The sequence below is a fragment of the Asparagus officinalis genome, chromosome 10, assembly GCF_001876935.1.
Source record: "Asparagus officinalis chromosome 10, Aspof.V1, whole genome shotgun sequence".
NCBI lineage: Eukaryota > Viridiplantae > Streptophyta > Magnoliopsida > Asparagales > Asparagaceae > Asparagus > Asparagus officinalis.
This window is the reverse complement of record NC_033803.1, coordinates 42,614,790-42,632,003: the sequence shown is the minus strand read 5'-3', so window position 1 is coordinate 42,632,003 and position 17,214 is coordinate 42,614,790. Positions and strand designations below refer to the sequence as shown.

Genomic DNA, 17,214 nt, shown 5'->3' with positions numbered 1-17,214 from the left:
CGCCGCCGCCGTCGCTGCCGAAGGGGGAACCCCGAAACCAGCGACGGTGAGGATCATCGACGAGTCTTCTCTCCACCTCTCCCGCAATCAAAGCTACGAAAGTAAGCAAATTTGTTGCTTTTTCTTTTACCTTACCAACCATAATTATTATTACTATTTACTAGATTTTTCAAAACCAATTCGATTGAAGTAAAATTTAATATTGCACCTTGAAGTAGTGATTTTGTTAAGAATTTCTTTGATTGCACGCACTGAGACATTTGCTGAAGGAGTGAATTCTTATGATTTGCCTGGTTTAGGTTGCCTGGTTTAGGTTTAGGAAAGGAACTACTGCTCTTGTATCTGGTGGTAGATTAATGAGTTAAAGGATTTGGTGCGAATTAGAGTGCGGATTGATGAGGACCAAATCGAGGGCTCTGAACCAGATATGATCTATCAGAATTTTTTTTTAACTTGCTGGAATTTGAGTATAAGCTAGGAAGAAAAAAAAATCAACTTTCAGTAAAAAGATGACTGTTTTGGATACCAGGGGCTGTAGGCTTTATCAGGAAAAATATCAAATTTTAACTTAGGTGGTTCTGATCTGGTGCTAGACAAGGCCGGAAGGTGATTAGAGATGTGACTGAGGGACAGAATTTGGTTGGTTTTGAGTTATATGGTCAGCACACTTGGGTCATTGGCGAGATTGGAATTGTCTGCAGCAAACAGAAAGGGCAGAGTGGGTGCTGTTTGTGGTTGCTGGGACGAAAACAGAGCAGGGATGTTGAGGAGAAAAGATGATGAGGATGATGAGAAGGCTTAACATTTGAGAAAGATGTTAAATGAATGGTTGGATTTGTAAGGCGGAGAGGTTTAGATTAATTGGCTTCACACTTAGTCTTCACGCCCGATAAGCAACTCGCATATTACGCAAGATTTCACTTCTCAAAAAATTTTCATTTCGTTAATCAATTGTGTATTCCTCATGGAGGATTAAATCTTATTTGTAGAGGAAAAAAAGGCGAGTAAACCAAATTTGAAACTAAACCAAAATCCTATTGAAATCATATCATGCAAAAATTAATAATGCAATCCAATCAGGTCCTAACTAAAATAGAAGGGAACATCAAATCAAATCAAATCTTAAATTAACCCTAAAATAAAAGATCACATGGAATCTTCTCTTGAAAAGGAAGATCCTAGTAAACCCTATTGGCTTTTCATCGACAATCCTACTCCTAGATCGTCCTGCATAACAAATGAAGGTTGGAATTTTCACCAAGATTTAGTAAGAAAAGAAGTTAGGGTTATTGGGTTTTCACATACTCAAGTTGGATTTGCAGACAAGGCTTCAAACCTAAATTTTTGGTCTCACACAAAAACAATATATTGAAAAGACGAAGTATTCCTTGAAGAAAACTTTGATTCTCTTATCTATGACCATCCTTTTGATAGAAGTTAAGTTGCATGGAAACGGATAATGGTATCAATATGTGTGTGGGTACGGGTACGGGCATGGGCCACGACAAATATTTGAAATGTAGGGTATGAGGACATGACTATATATTGAAATTAATAATTGACATGAGATCATTATTAATTTTGAATTCATGTGTTATTTAGCGAGTGTCAGTACGGGTCCGGGACACGACAAATGTCTGAAATGTAGGGTATGGGGACATGACTACATGTATCTATTGAAATTAATAAGTGAAATGAGATTATTATTTTTTCAATTCATGTGCTATTTAGACTTAGATTCTTATCATATTTTTAAGTTTATTTTATTAAGTTGATCATTGTAAATTGAAAACTACTTATTTTTTAACTAGACACTCAACCCACCCTTTTTAATCATAATTTTTAACTTGAATAGGGGCTGAAACAAACCTGATCCATGTCTAACAAATTTCAAGAAATGGATAGAAATGTAGGATATAAGTCCAGTGTTTTAAATATCGGCCGACATGTCGGACATGTCGGCCGATATAGCGGATTGAGGGGTCCAACGACACAAATCGGGGAAAAACAAGTCGCATATCGTTTTTTACCGACATATCGGCCATATCGGCGAAAAATCGGCCATATCGGCCGATTTTCTTGTTTGGAAAATCGGCCATATCGGCCGATTTTCCTGTTTTTTCTTTTTTTCTTCTTCACACGTGAATGTTTGGTTTGTGGACTATTTTGATTAATAATAGGCTAATGATTACTTGATGTTTGATCACTTGATTAATAATAGGCTAACTGATTAATAATAGGCTAATGATTATTGATTAATAAGGAGAGATTTATTTTATTTTAAATGTGCATATGAATGTTGAAATGTGCAGAGTCATGAAGTTATGAATTTAGGAATGCTTAGATAGTTAGATTACATTTAGGGCATGATATTATACATATGTGGATCACCCGATATGGCAATCCGATATTTAGTCCATGTCCCCCGATATATCCCCGATTTCCGCTATCCGACATGGATTTCAGCCGTCCGACATGAAGCCGACATCCGATATTTAAAACCTTGTATAAGTCCAAGAAGTGTATGACAAGTGTTTTAGATTAAAACATATATCATACAATTGAGTACATATCTGAGTAAATGCATGCATATGTCCAAGGAGTGTCCATAAAGTTTGGGCAAAAGGATGTGTCCGGTATGGGCACGACTTCATGATAGAAGTACCCAAGTAACATAGGATCTAAGTTGTATGGAAACGGGCACGGGTACTGGTACGTGTGCGGGTGCGAGTACGGGACACGACAAAACTGTAAAATGTAGGGTACGGGGACACGACTATATATACTCATTTTTTTACTAGACATCTAAACGACCCATTAACTATATAGTTTTAAACTTGGGTATGGACTGAAACGAATCCAACCCGTATCTCATTAGTTTCAAAAGACGGATGTGAAGTGTAAGCTCTACGTCCAGGAAGTCTTTGACAAGTGTTTTAAATTAACACATATATCGTATAATTGAGTACATGTTGTAATAAATGCATGCATATATTCAAGAAGTGTCCATGAAGTTTGGGTACGGGAAAGTGTCGGGTACATGTCCGGTACGAGTACAGCTTCATTATAGAAGTACCCGGGTAACATAGCATAGGATAGAAGAGTGTAAAAAAAGTGATTCTTTTTGTGTAAAGTTTAAAGTGCTTGGTTAATGCCTTAAGAAAATAACTAGATGGTTTAATACATTGCACATATGAATTACACTTATAAACTATTTATTAATATTTAGATCTGAACAAATGATTCACTTTACTGGTAATAATTAAATTGCCGATTAAATACATACTTATGGTGTAAATATAGGGGACCTGGAACAATCCTGATGATCAATTATGAAAGCAGTATATGCTATCCGAATCTACTCAAACATATTGTAGATCCATAAAAGCATACTTGTGTCTGAAACTAATTAATACTTCCCGAATCAATACGAGGCTCCCCAAATGTGGACTATAAGGAGGTGAATGCAGCCTTACCCACACATGATGATAGGTTATTTCCAAAGCCGCCAGAATATCAAATTTAGCGTAAAAAAGATAAAAAAGTACCAAAATGTTCTATATAAGCTAATTAACGTTGATACTTATTACAACAAATTCAAGGGGTATTCTTGCTGATTTATAAATTATGAACCCCCCCCCCTCATTTCACACTATATAGATCTCATATTCATGGAATTTGTTTCACTTTCAATATGCCTTGATCACACACACAACCACACAATAGAGGGCTATTAGAAATTCAACTTAACTGTATGTATTCTTTTTTTTTATTCATGCTATTTGATCCAATGGTTGAGTGAACATTATGTGGAACATCTGGTTTCAATGGTGGATTCACCATCAATGGCAATGAGAGACTAAATGTAATAGATTGATCTAGATGAACTCATCAACTACAGTGTATTCTTTTGTTATTCATGCTATGCGATGCAACTATTGCGTGAACAATATGTGAATCATACGTTTGTTATGGTAGAGTCACCGTCACCAGTAATGTGGGAGCTTAAAATGTAATAGATTGATCTATAAATTTAACTCAACCATCATAGACTTTTGTTATTCATGCTATCTGATCCAAGTATTGAGCAAATAATATATGGAACATCTGTTTTTGGTGGTAGATTCACCATCATTAGCACTGAGGGAGCATAAAATGTAAGAGATTGATCTCTTATAGCACAAACCTTTTAATTTATTATTGTTTCTTGGCTCATGCATTCATAATGAACTAGTAAGTTCCTTGCTTCATATTTTCAGATTTTTTTCAATAATCGAAATTTTTTTGTGTTTTTAATTTGTAGATATGACTGTGGAGAAGAATTTGAGGGGTGTCCTTAGGTCGGAAGTTGATAGATCTATATCAAAAGACAATATAATCATCGTTGACAGTTTAAACAACATTAAGGTGAGAATATGATTTAGATTCTGTTATCTCGACATACCTAAACTAGTGCTTTATAATCAATGTGAGTAGCTAAACTTTTTAATTCCAGTATATCACTTTATTTTGTCTGTGGACTTTTTGTGCAATATATACTTGCATCATATGTGAGAACTATGGAGGTTATCAAATGTACAATATTGATGGCCGCTGTATATAATTCTGTAGGAATCAGTCATAAGTGAATAGATACACATATTCTATATGGTAGTAAGTATTCAACTTAATTATTATAGCTTCTTTGCACGAGCAACTGCACTTGCAAAATATGAAAATGTACCTTTCTAAATTTTATATAGAAAATGGGAAACAGTTATAAGCTGGATTCTGAATATTGAAAATTTATCTTTTAATCAACTTTCATTTTATTAATTTATGTGCTTAGAAGCAAACAACAATTTTTTTCTAGTATGTTTACATATTTTTAAATTTCCTGTTCTACATCATATCAAACTTATTTTTTTATTGAAGTTTTGAAGTATATTAATGTATGTTATGTACTTTATTAAATGCATGGTTGAAAAATAACTAAAAATAAAGTGCTTGTATGATACTTTTCCGAAAGTAATATATTTTTATAGTTGCAATTTTATGGTTTTCTAGTTGTACATTTAAAATATTAGAAACTATTCTATTACTTTAAAAAATTTAATATTATATTTATAATTCGTTACTTGTATGGCATAGTAGTTTTAATGTTAAGAGGTAGGGGTGAGCAAACAGTCGATTTGGTCAGTTTTTGACTTCTTTTTGTCATGTCAAACGGAGCAGATGTAGATCCAAACCCAAACAGAACTGAATCAAATCAGTTTGATGCAGTTCAGTTCGATTTTTTCGGTTTAGGCCTAGACATGTTAAAGTTAGTTAGCTAAGAAACAACACTTTTACTCCTTGAAACCACTCACTCATTTTATGTCTCAATTTCAAGAGAAAACTCATCACAACAACTACTATATAAACTAAAATTGAAATTTTAGCAACAAAGATGCTTAAAATTTTTTCATCTATGGGGGTTATTGGCTGGTGTAATTCTGGGGTAAGTGGAATAATTTTTTGGACTTATGTTATTCATTGGAACAATGAGATTGGAAAAATTGCCCCACATTTTTCCAAGATTATCTCATTTCTATACAAATTTTTTGCCCCCTCAAAAAATTACCTCATTCTTAACTTTGGGACAATCAAGGGGAAAGTGGGATAACTTTGAAGCATTAATTTATTAAATATCTAATATTTGTTAATTGTATTACAATATATAATATATCTTAATTATATTATAGTATAAAATTATGCTATAATGTAAGATAATAAAATATTATACATATTATCTAATATAACATTATTACATATTAGTTAATAATATTTTATATATATTATAATATTAGTATTATATTATTGTAATATTACTTTATATTATTTAATAAATATTTTATTAGTTTAAGAATAAAAAGATTATTATAGTATTTTTCATTGATATAAAAATATTGTATATAATTTAGTGTTTATTGGGGAGGGATATTACATTATAAATATACTATTATATTAATTAATAGTGTTCCTTAAGATATTTCGTCAAATTATGGTAGGTATAATATTAAATCAATATTTATTGCTACAATTAAAATAGTAATAGTCTACTATGTATTAAAGCAAGATATTATATATATAATTAATTAATAATATATTAATTCATAATATCTTTTTAATTAATAATATTGAATATATTAATAGTATATATGATTATGTATATAATATAATTTTTAATAACGTTTGTGCATGTCATCCAATTATGCCCCGATTTAAATGTAATCAGTAATTAATAATAAAAATAAAATATTATGTTTTTAAATATATATATATTTAATAAAACAAAATATTATAATATTTATATTTATATTAAATTATATATTATATTATTAAAATATTATATTAAATATATTGTTCATATATTATATCAATTATTATGTAATATATTATATTATTATAATATATAAATTAATAACATTAAACATAGTTATAATTACTTAGTAATTATAATATAACTTATTATATTTTAGTATAAAGTAAAATAATGTATTATATTATAATTACATACTAAATAATATGCTAAACCAATTGGATAAATTAATTTAGACTTAATTGATAATAAATATTATATTTTAATAACATATCACATCATCAATTATCCCACGTGAATTGTCAAATCAAAACTTCAAATTGTCCCATTATCCCAATATTGTCTCACTGTACCTTACTCAAAATACCCCAAATGCATAAAATTGTTATATTGGAACAATTATCCCATTTGGCCACAACTTGTCCCAACCAATAGCCCCCTCGAAAGACCATGACTTTTAGACACTTATGTTCAGAGCGGTCGGTTCGATTATATCACTTTTAAATATTCGAAACTAAATTGAATCAACATCTTTCTAAAACCAAATCGTTCTGTTGAAATTTGGTCGGTTCGGTTGGTTTAATTGGTTTGCACAGATATATGCTCATCCCTATTAGAGGGTCTACATGAAAATGTTAATTTTAATTTTATACTGTATGCTTGGTGGAAAAGAGTGAGGGAGCAATGCATTGTTGATAGTTGCAACTATAATTTTTGGAAGGGCCTAAGTGAAAATTTTTTATCAGTACCTGCCCTCTATGAAAGAGTAAACACATAGAAAAAGTAAATATTGAGAAATGGGACACGAGTTGGAGATTGATGGCTTTTGGTCTCATTTTAATTTCTCTTGGAAAAGTTATACACAAAATTACCAATATGTCCTTGCACCTCTATTTTGATTGAAAATGTCCTTCAAACTTCTTTGGTACCCATCAAGATTTTAATATAACACTATAATAGTATTGATTATTCACAAAGTTTTGAATTTGAGCTTTAAATACTTTTTCAGTGCTAAAAAAGGAAGAGGGTAGTATGAAGATTGAAACCAGGTACCTAAGGTGTCACTGCCTTGACTATTGTATTATTAATCAAGATGCATTTTTGTCTTAAAATTAGCAAATGAATATGTAAATGAAGTTTAGTTCAGCCGCAACTAATCTCTCCAATAATTTCCTCATTTTTGGATAATCCTGAATACTAGAACTTCTTACCCGCCAAAATTCTTATCCTCAGGCATCAAATGACACTACTAAGTCTAGAATTTCTGGGGATATTTTCTACACATGCATTCTTCAGAAAATTTTGTTTTTATATTCTTCATGGAGGACTTTTGTCAAGTTTTAACCATGTAGATTTTTTTAACTCAGGCTTTGACTTTCCTAGATTTCCGTACATATTTGCAAACTGTATTATACTTATTTATTGGTTGGCTCTTTGGTATGCAGGGTTATAGATACGAATTATGGTGCCTTGCTAGAGCTGCTGGAATAAGATATTGTGTGGTAATCTGTCCTGGTATCATTCATTCGCATAATTTGAAGTTGTCCATTTCATGCCACATCTTTCTTTTGTTACGTAGAAGAAAATTGAATAACATGTTGCAGAATTATGGGAATTGACAAAGAGAAAAAAGAGATAATCATGTGTCTCTTATCTCTCTTATCTGAATCAGACTTGTAGCTGGTGACTATGGGGGCGTTTGATTGCTTGCAACTTTAGTTACGATGCAAGTGTCACTTGAATATACGTTACAACTCTTCTTACATGCAACTACAATTGCAATTGTTTGGTTCAAAATTTAAATTGTGCAACTTGCAATTGCAGCTATTTGATTTTGCTTGTAATACATATGCAACTTATTTTTTACCATTAATAAATTATTAAAGTTATTAATTCTTTTCACACTTTTTAAATATTTTTTTTTAAAATAACAGTTATTATTATTAATTAAATTGACTTATGAGTTTTTAAAAAATGCATAAGATAGTATTTTTAAAATAATATTTTATTAAAAGAAATATTTTAAAAAACAATTTTTTTTAAAATAAATATTTTTGCAAAATAAAATAATTTTGTAAAATATATTTTTTGGTAAAAATATAGTTCTGTAAACAAATTTGATCAAAAAATAATTCTTTTCATAAATTTTTTGAAATAAAGTGTTTTTTGAAAAAATATTATTGAAGTTTTTTAAAAAATAATATTTAACAAAGTAAAATATTCAAGTAAAAATTTATTTTTAGAAACATAATATTTTTCAATTTATTTTTAAAATTAGTTTTAAAGAATTTTTCCAAAAAGATATTTCTTCAAAAATAGTTTTTTAAGAAATATTATGTTTTTAGAGATAATATTTTCAAAAAATTTATTTAAAAAATTATTATTTAAAATTATATTTTAGGAAAATATATTATTTAAAAAGTAATATATTATTTTGAAAAATAAAATATTATTTTGAAAAATAATATATTATTTTAATAATTAATATACTTATTTAAGGATTATATGATTAGGTTTGCAAAATAATATACTATTTAAGATTAATATATTACTTTAAAAATAATATATTATTGAAAAAATATATTATTTTAGAAAAACACTATTTTTCACCAAATATTTTTAAAAAATAATACCATTTGAAAAATATTATTTTATGAAAAAATAATATGTTATAAAAATAATAATTTTTTCAAATAATTATATTTTAAAAAATTATTATATTTTATAATAATTGACTTATAAAAATATTTTTTGAGATATTACTTTAAGAAAAAATATTTTAAATAACTTTATTTTTTGTATTTTTTTGAAGAAATTAATGTAATAATATTTTTAAAAAAGATTATTTTAAATCTTTAATGAATTTCTTTTTTTAATATTAAGTAATGGTTTGTGAACTAATATGTATTCTACATACTAAGATTTGAAAACATGCAAGAGATAGGCAAATCAAGCAAGGTAACAATCTTGTTTAGAACTATGCATGGAAACTTAACTACCGTAAGATTCAACAAAAAATCAAGTATCTGGTTATGGTTGTACCTGACAGCTAGAGTTCCCTTTCCATGCTTTAAAAACAGTACATCGGTTGTTTCAATTGTTTTACTTGTTCGAAGCTCATTTTTGGAGAGGGAAAATCTCAACTTTTAACTATGTAGACCTATTTTGATATGTATCCTGATATTGGGGGTTGATATAGGATTAGGAAGTTTTTGGGACTGTTGCATGGTAAAAGATAGGATTTCTGGAATTTTATTGACTATTAGCTTCGACAAGGGGTATGGAGTAGTTTTGGTGGTTGGTTGATGGTGAGAAGTTGATATGATGAGAGTAGGTCAGAGGGCAGGGGCCAAGAGCCTCTTGGCCTGTTTGGGCTCGGCTGAAGGACAAAGTGGACAATAGGGTTAATTGGAGAAGAGAGGTGGTCAGCCAGATTAGGACAGTGAATTGGGAAATGTCAAAGTTGATTTTAGGTTGACGGAGGGGCTAGTCAACAGCTAGGTTTAGATTTAGGATTTGGTCTGATACCACAAGCTGGCAGACGATAGACAAATCTTTCCGTTATGCATTAAAAATAGATCATGTTTTGATGATTGAAACTTTGGTTTTCTAGGAAAATTCTAAGCTGCGAGATCATTCAGAATACTTGCTATATTACATTATACTCTCGATTGATAGTTGTTTAACATGACCAGTGTAGTTTTTCCTCTTTATTTTTTGTTTTTAATTCTTACTGAAAGGTATTGCAATCTCTTGTTTTGGAATTTAGTTGTGGATGCCACATGGTTTTTAGAATATGAATATTAAGAGAGATCAGTTTAAGTTATTCATGAAGATTGAAGGCAATCTTGTTACCTCTCTTCTTCTCTTTTTTCTTGTATTCATTATACTCAAGATATACTACTTGCTCGCTCTTGCAAAGAATTTTGCCTCTACCACAGTTTTTTTTTTTGGAATTTGGGGTTTGGGGGNGTAAATTTGTGCACCTGCAGACCCTCCTATTTTCAGATTGGAAGCAATATTGGGCAAAGCTCAACTTTCCATACCTAAGGTAACTAATACCACGAATAGAAGTCTCAACTCCAAACACCATTTGATTAACATCTTGAATTGAAGTTTCCAGAAATCTGTCCTCCCCTCACACAGTGTTTTAAATGTCGGCTGACATGTCGGATTTAGGGGCCAACTGACATGATGTGGAGCTTTTTAATGCGCATTGCGTTTTCAGGGTTTATATCGGATATATCGGGAGATATGTCGGGTATGTCTGGCGAATATGTCGGTTATGTCGGCCAATTTTTCAGCCTGAAAATTTGGCTGGTTTTTTTATTTTTTGGGTTATGTTTGTCTAATCAGGTTTAAGTTTAAATTCTTGATTGTCTTAATATTACTTTCCAAGACAAAAACTAATAAGTTAAGGGAAATGAAGAAAAAGACCGAAGTAATATCCGTCGCTGATCTTCTTTCTCTCCTTAGACATCTCATCGGTCTCTTCTCTGAGCTATTCATTTGACATTAATATCGGGTGATATTCTCTCTTGTTAACCGCTAATATCAGATTTCTCACCTCTTTCCTTTAACATCAACTCTAAGCATCATAAGTTATTTACTCTTTTATATGTTTAGACAATAGAATTTTTTAAGTCTATTTAGATTTTATTTATGATATTTATATTACACATATGCACATCATCCGATATGGCATTCCGTTATTTTTTTTCATGTCTCCCGATATATTCCTGATTTTCGCTATCCGACATGAATTTTAGCCGTTCGATATGAACCCGACATCCAACATGTAAAACCTTGTCTTCACACACCCACCACAATCTGTCCTGAGTCCTGACTAAAGATTCCGATGCACACTCATCCAAAAAATAAAAAAACATAGTGTAGCCTAAGTTGCATGGAAACTGGTACGGGTACCGATGCGGGTATGAGTATAGACACAACAAATTTGTGAAATGTAGGATATGGGGACACGGCTACACATACATGTCAAAATTAATAATTTACATGAGATCATTGTTATTTTTCAATTCATGTGCTATTTGAAATTAATTTCCTATCATATTTTAAAGTTTCTTTTATCTTTTATCATGTTGATTATTATAAATTAGAAAGTACTTTTTTTAATTAGACGCTCAAACCATCCTTTTAAATTTTAGTTTTTAACTTGAATATAGTCTGAAATAATCGGACCCATGTCGAACGAGTTTTAGAAAATAATATATAGGTCCAAGAAGTGTATAACAAGTATTTTAAATTAAAACATATATTGTATAATTGAATACACGTTTGGGTAAATGTATGCATACATCCACAGAGTGTCCGTAAAGTTTGGGTATGGATAAGTGTCGGGTGTATGTCGGGTACGAGTACGGGTACGGCTTCATGATTGAAGTACCCGGGTAACATAGAGTGTAGCAAAGATGGGAACATTGTGATAAACATGTAGATATACCCTGAGAGACAGGATAAGAAATGAGTGCATTTGTAGAAAGTTTGAGGTTGTTTCTGTAGAGATGAAATAACAGAGAATAGATTGAGATTGTTTGGCCATTTTCTATGTAGGATAGGTCACTAAGTGCACCAATTAGGAGAAATGATAAGTTATAATTTAATGGAACAAAGTGGACTAGAGGTAGGGCTAAAAGAACATCGTTAGAAGTAATTAAGGACATTATAGTGGTTAACTTAATGGAGGAAATAGCCTTTAATGGAATTAAATGAAAGATTGGTTATCATATAGTGAACCTCAAATTTTGGGACAAGGTCTTTGCTGCTGTTGTTGTTATGGTTAATCAGTCATCTTTAGCGAAAATTTCCAATCAGGACTCCTGGTTAATACCAAGGTTTTAAATGTTGGCCGACATGTCCGACATGTCGGTTTAAGGGCTTGAGCGACACGACATGCGCGTTTTCAACTCGTATGTCGTTTTCAGGGTCATCGAAAATATTGGGGCTATATCGGGCATATTGGCCGATTTTTCAGCCTTGGATTTTTCAGCCTTGAAAAATCGGCTGATATGACCCTTTTTTTAGATCTGTTTTTTGTTATTGGGTTTGGGTTTAATAATAAAAATACAAACCCGTTTGACTCGTTCTCATATTTAAGGGTTTCTTATGAACCCGATAGAAAGAAAAGAGAAAAATTAGGGTTACAGCGTACTTGGGAACTGATCACTCTTTTCGTGAACGACGACGCCATTCCCCACCTCCATGTCGGACCCTCGTCGTCCATCTCCCGTTGCACCTCGAAATCTGAACCCTAACCGAACCCAAGGGCGGTAGGGTATCCTGTCGTCGGGATAAAGGGAAGAGGATGGTCGGTAACTCATCCGAAGGACCTGGAACATATGAAGAAGATGAATAGCCCAGCACTGTCTCCCTGCGACGTCAGAATCCACCCATCGCCGGTATCGCCTCTAGAATTTATAAAGTATGCTTATATTGAATTTAGGAATGCTTAGATTACATTTAGGACATGAGACACGACATGCGCGTTTTCAACTCGTATGTCGTTTTCAGGGTCATCGAAAATATTGGGGCTATATCGGGCATATTGGCCGATTTTTCAGCCTTGGATTTTTCAGCCTTGAAAAATCGGCTGATATGACCCTTTTTTTAGATCTGTTTTTTGTTATTGGGTTTGGGTTTAATAATAAAAATACAAACCCGTTTGACTCGTTCTCATATTTAAGGGTTTCTTATGAACCCGATAGAAAGAAAAGAGAAAAATTAGGGTTACAGCGTACTTGGGAACTGATCACTCTTTTCGTGAACGACGACGCCATTCCCCACCTCCATGTCGGACCCTCGTCGTCCATCTCCCGTTGCACCTCGAAATCTGAACCCTAACCGAACCCAAGGGCGGTAGGGTATCCTGTCGTCGGGATAAAGGGAAGAGGATGGTCGGTAACTCATCCGAAGGACCTGGAACATATGAAGAAGATGAATAGCCCAGCACTGTCTCCCTGCGACGTCAGAATCCACCCATCGCCGGTATCGCCTCTAGAATTTATAAAGTATGCTTATATTGAATTTAGGAATGCTTAGATTACATTTAGGACATGATATTATACATATGCGCACCACCCAATATGACAATCCGATATATAGTCCATGACCCCTGATATATACCCGATTTCTGCCATCCGACATGGATTTCAGCTGTTCGACATGAACCTAACATCCGACATTTAAAACCTTGGTTAATACTATATTTACTGTTTCTTAAGTGGATTTAAAATTTGTTAAACCTTTGATATCCCTTCCCAAATTTGATTAGGTTGGTTGTGATTCCATTTCCCTTAGATGTTTTAGACCTTTTAGAAACCTTTAGATAGCTTCCTTGTTGAGGTTCTTCGTCTCTTGTAGCACGCACCAGGAGCTTCCTAATTTTATCAGTATTATCTTCTTTCCCCCTTTAACTACTCTAGTAAATAAATGTGGTCACTAACTTAGTACACTTGTGGTACATATATTTGTCTTCTTCATGAACGGTAGTATAGTAGTACACATGGCATGGCTTTTCCCAGAGCAAGACTAGTGTGCATTTATCCAAGCAGATACATTGATATCTACCCTTTTGCAATGTCCTGAGTTTCAACAAGCAACTTAAACTAATTTCCATGACAATCATATCAGACCATCAATCAACACAAGTTCACTGTTTTGGTTGAAAGTTCAATTTTAAGGTTCTTAAAATTTTGATTTCGACAATCTAAGCCAAAGGTCGATGGTTTTGTATTTAGTAGAATGTTTTTCTTTATATTTCTCAAGAAACTGTGTAGCAATTGGAGGTTATCACTGTACATGCCAGTTTCGTTGTCATTTTCAGGGTATTTTTTCTCCTTTCTTAAAATATGTCCTTGCTCGGAATACAGAATAAAGTGCGAATAAAGACTTATCCTGGCAATGTCTTAGGTTTTTTGTGATACGGAAGAAAACTCCTGTAGGGAATGGAACAATAGGCGTCAGCAGGAGGGAGAATCATCGTATGACTATAAGATGTAAGTTACTTTTTCCCTTTTTCACATGCATATTATGTGATTTGTATAATTCAGAGCTGCCTTTTTTTGCTTTGGGTTGTTTGATGCATGAACTGTCCGGAAGACAAAAAACTCTTAAAAAATGAAATTCATGGCATTCACTTAGACATCCCTATTTTCTTAAATACATTGACTTTCTTTCATACACAACTGGAGCTTCACCACCCACCAATCATAACTCCTCTTTTTGAGAAGAAGTGTAGAGCTACTGTAATACTGCAACTTATAAAAGCCAGCTTATGCAGAAGAATGGACAAGTGACTTTAGGCTAATATTGTCGAAGTCAAAGTTCTCGATGTTCTTTATTTTTTCCATCTAAGGAAGAGAAAGTTGTTTTTTTCCTTCAGATCATGTCTCATCTTATAGACAAGTAGGTTGAACTTCTCTATTATGCACTTTGTAATACTTAACTGCTACTCTTTGTTAACAGATTTGAAGATCTTGTAAGGAGATTTGAGAGGCCTGATAAACGGAACCGTTGGGATTCTCCTCTATTTGAACTATTTCCATGTAGAGGTAATAATCACTCTGAAGGACCTCTACCAGTGGCCTTGTAAATAAAATGGTTTGTGATTTTACATTTTTTAATGAATTGGCACCAAGGTTTTAAATATCGGATATCGGGGAAATATCGGATGGCCAAAATTCATATCGGTTTGCGGATATCGGGGAAATATCGGGGAAATATCGGGGATATGTGGTAAATATCGGAATACCATAATGAATGTTTGCATACATAGTATAATGCATTAAAATGTAATCTCGACATATGTAATGAAATTTAAGCATACAAAATATGAATAATATATGTTTAGGATCACTAATCAACCTTCTAAAACAAACAAAAGTGCAAAACAACGTTGCAACATTCGATCTGCTTTTTTTAGGGCAAAATATCATTTGATATAATGGGGAACTTTTGATATCTCGCCCAAAAATTCCAAACACGGTATATTATTTTGCAACAAACTATATAAAAAGATATATTGGTTCACATATCGGCTAATATATCGGCCATATCGGGGATTTTTCACTCAAAATAGCCAAAAAATGGTAAATGATATTTAAATATCATATCGGTTGCGGTAAGCCCTGTAAAAGGATATATCGGGGGATATATCGGGTCATGTCGGGGATATTTAAAACAATGATTGGCACTCCTGTATAGATCATCCTGTGTTGGGTAGATATGCTGTTCTCATTTATATCCTTCTTGTAATAATGAATTTTCCCTCAAATATTCAGTTCATATCAATATTGACAACTCGTTAGTCCTAGTTGACATCTCCATAAATATATAAACTTCAATAGATATAACGAACTACGCTAGTATTCAGGTCTAAATTTCGGCTAAATTACCAGATTGGTATTTTTAGTAGGACCATATTTCGAATATGGTTTTTTTTTTCTGTCACGGGCGTCACTATGGTATTAATATCAACATTTGATGTCAATTTGGTATTATATAGTAATGATTATCAAATTGGTATATTTAGTAGTAGAAACAATAACCAGATTGGTATTAATTTTGATATTAATATAATATGTCACAAGTAAAAGAAAAAATACCATATGGGAAAGAGGGTCCTATTGAAAATGTCAATTTGGTAATTTAACCTCCAAATTTTGGTTGTTATTAAATTGGAACTAAAGAGGGTAACAGAATAAAGTTAAGATTTGCTTTGTGTTCAACAACCAACCAGAGCCTGATGTGCTTTATTATTTCTGATTCGGTTATATTTTAACTTGTGTAATGTACTAGTAAATTTATGTGTCATGCATGTATAAAGCCATGATCCTTTCATAAATTATCAGATAAATTTTCTTTAACTAAATAGAACAAATTTGAAGGTCAATAACATCTCACCGTATGGGATGTTTACTTAATTATGTATTGTTTATCAATATATTCCTAGATTTGGGGTAAAGGCTTTGTTGTGGTTGTATCGATATTCCTAGATCCTCGTGGGTACACTGAATAAATATAATTTTACAAATGCAGTTAAGTAGTAAAGTATAAAACGAACAAAGAAACTTATAAGGGTATTGATTTTTTCATTATTTTCTTTGTTATCATTTTCTTCTTCTTATCATTTATCTCTCTTCATCGAACTCTGTAAGAAAACAAAAGGAAAGAATTGTATGTGTGTAGTAATGTTATTTAAAATCAAGAGCATCTATCAGATCTGACTATAAATATGATTTAGAGTTTTCAGGTATCCTCTAAAGAAAAATAGTTAAAAAGTTGTAGTCATATTTTAGTATTTATTCTTTCTTTGGTAAATTGATTTCGTTTTTATTAAAAACTAATAGTAAAGAGAGTTTATAGATTGATTATAACTGTAAAGATATATTTAGGTCTTCACCAGAAAGAAGAAGGAAAGGTTTAAGCAAAATTTTACATAGATATTGTTTAATTTTAAGGGTAAATTACAAGAAATTCACTTCATCTATACTCAATTTTTCCAAGAAACCCCTTCGTTTAGTAAGTTACATGAGAAACCCCCTTATCAATACCCAATTTTTCAAGAAACCCCTTCATCTATTAAGTTCAACAAAAAAGGCTAATCTATACCCAGTTCTTCAAGAAGTCCCTCATTCATATGAGTTTAACAAAAAACGCTCTCATCTATTCAGAAATGTGTCATTTATAATGTAGTGTGACTATTCTCATCTAACAAGAAGATGATAGAAGATACTGAATGGAAACAAGAAGGATAATTGTTGAATGTTTTTGAACTGATATGAATAGATGAGGGGTTGTTTTGTTGAACTCATGTAGATGAGAGGGTTTTGTTGAACTTAATAGATGAAGAGTGT

The 17,214-nt window shown here is 32.0% G+C and overlaps 1 protein-coding gene across 1 annotated transcript in view; it reads left to right on the top strand.

The window, feature by feature from the left end:
• The window catches only part of LOC109825345 (protein KTI12 homolog), a 23,257-nt gene that overhangs the window by 374 nt on the left and 5,669 nt on the right, over positions 1-17,214 (top strand). Inside the window, 5 exon segments of the mRNA XM_020392191.1 lie at positions 1-101; positions 4,304-4,407; positions 7,786-7,842; positions 14,270-14,355; positions 14,825-14,910. The exon segment at positions 1-101 is cut by the window's left edge and continues 2 nt beyond it. Of these exon segments, the coding sequence (XP_020247780.1) occupies positions 1-101; positions 4,304-4,407; positions 7,786-7,842; positions 14,270-14,355; positions 14,825-14,910 (434 nt within the window).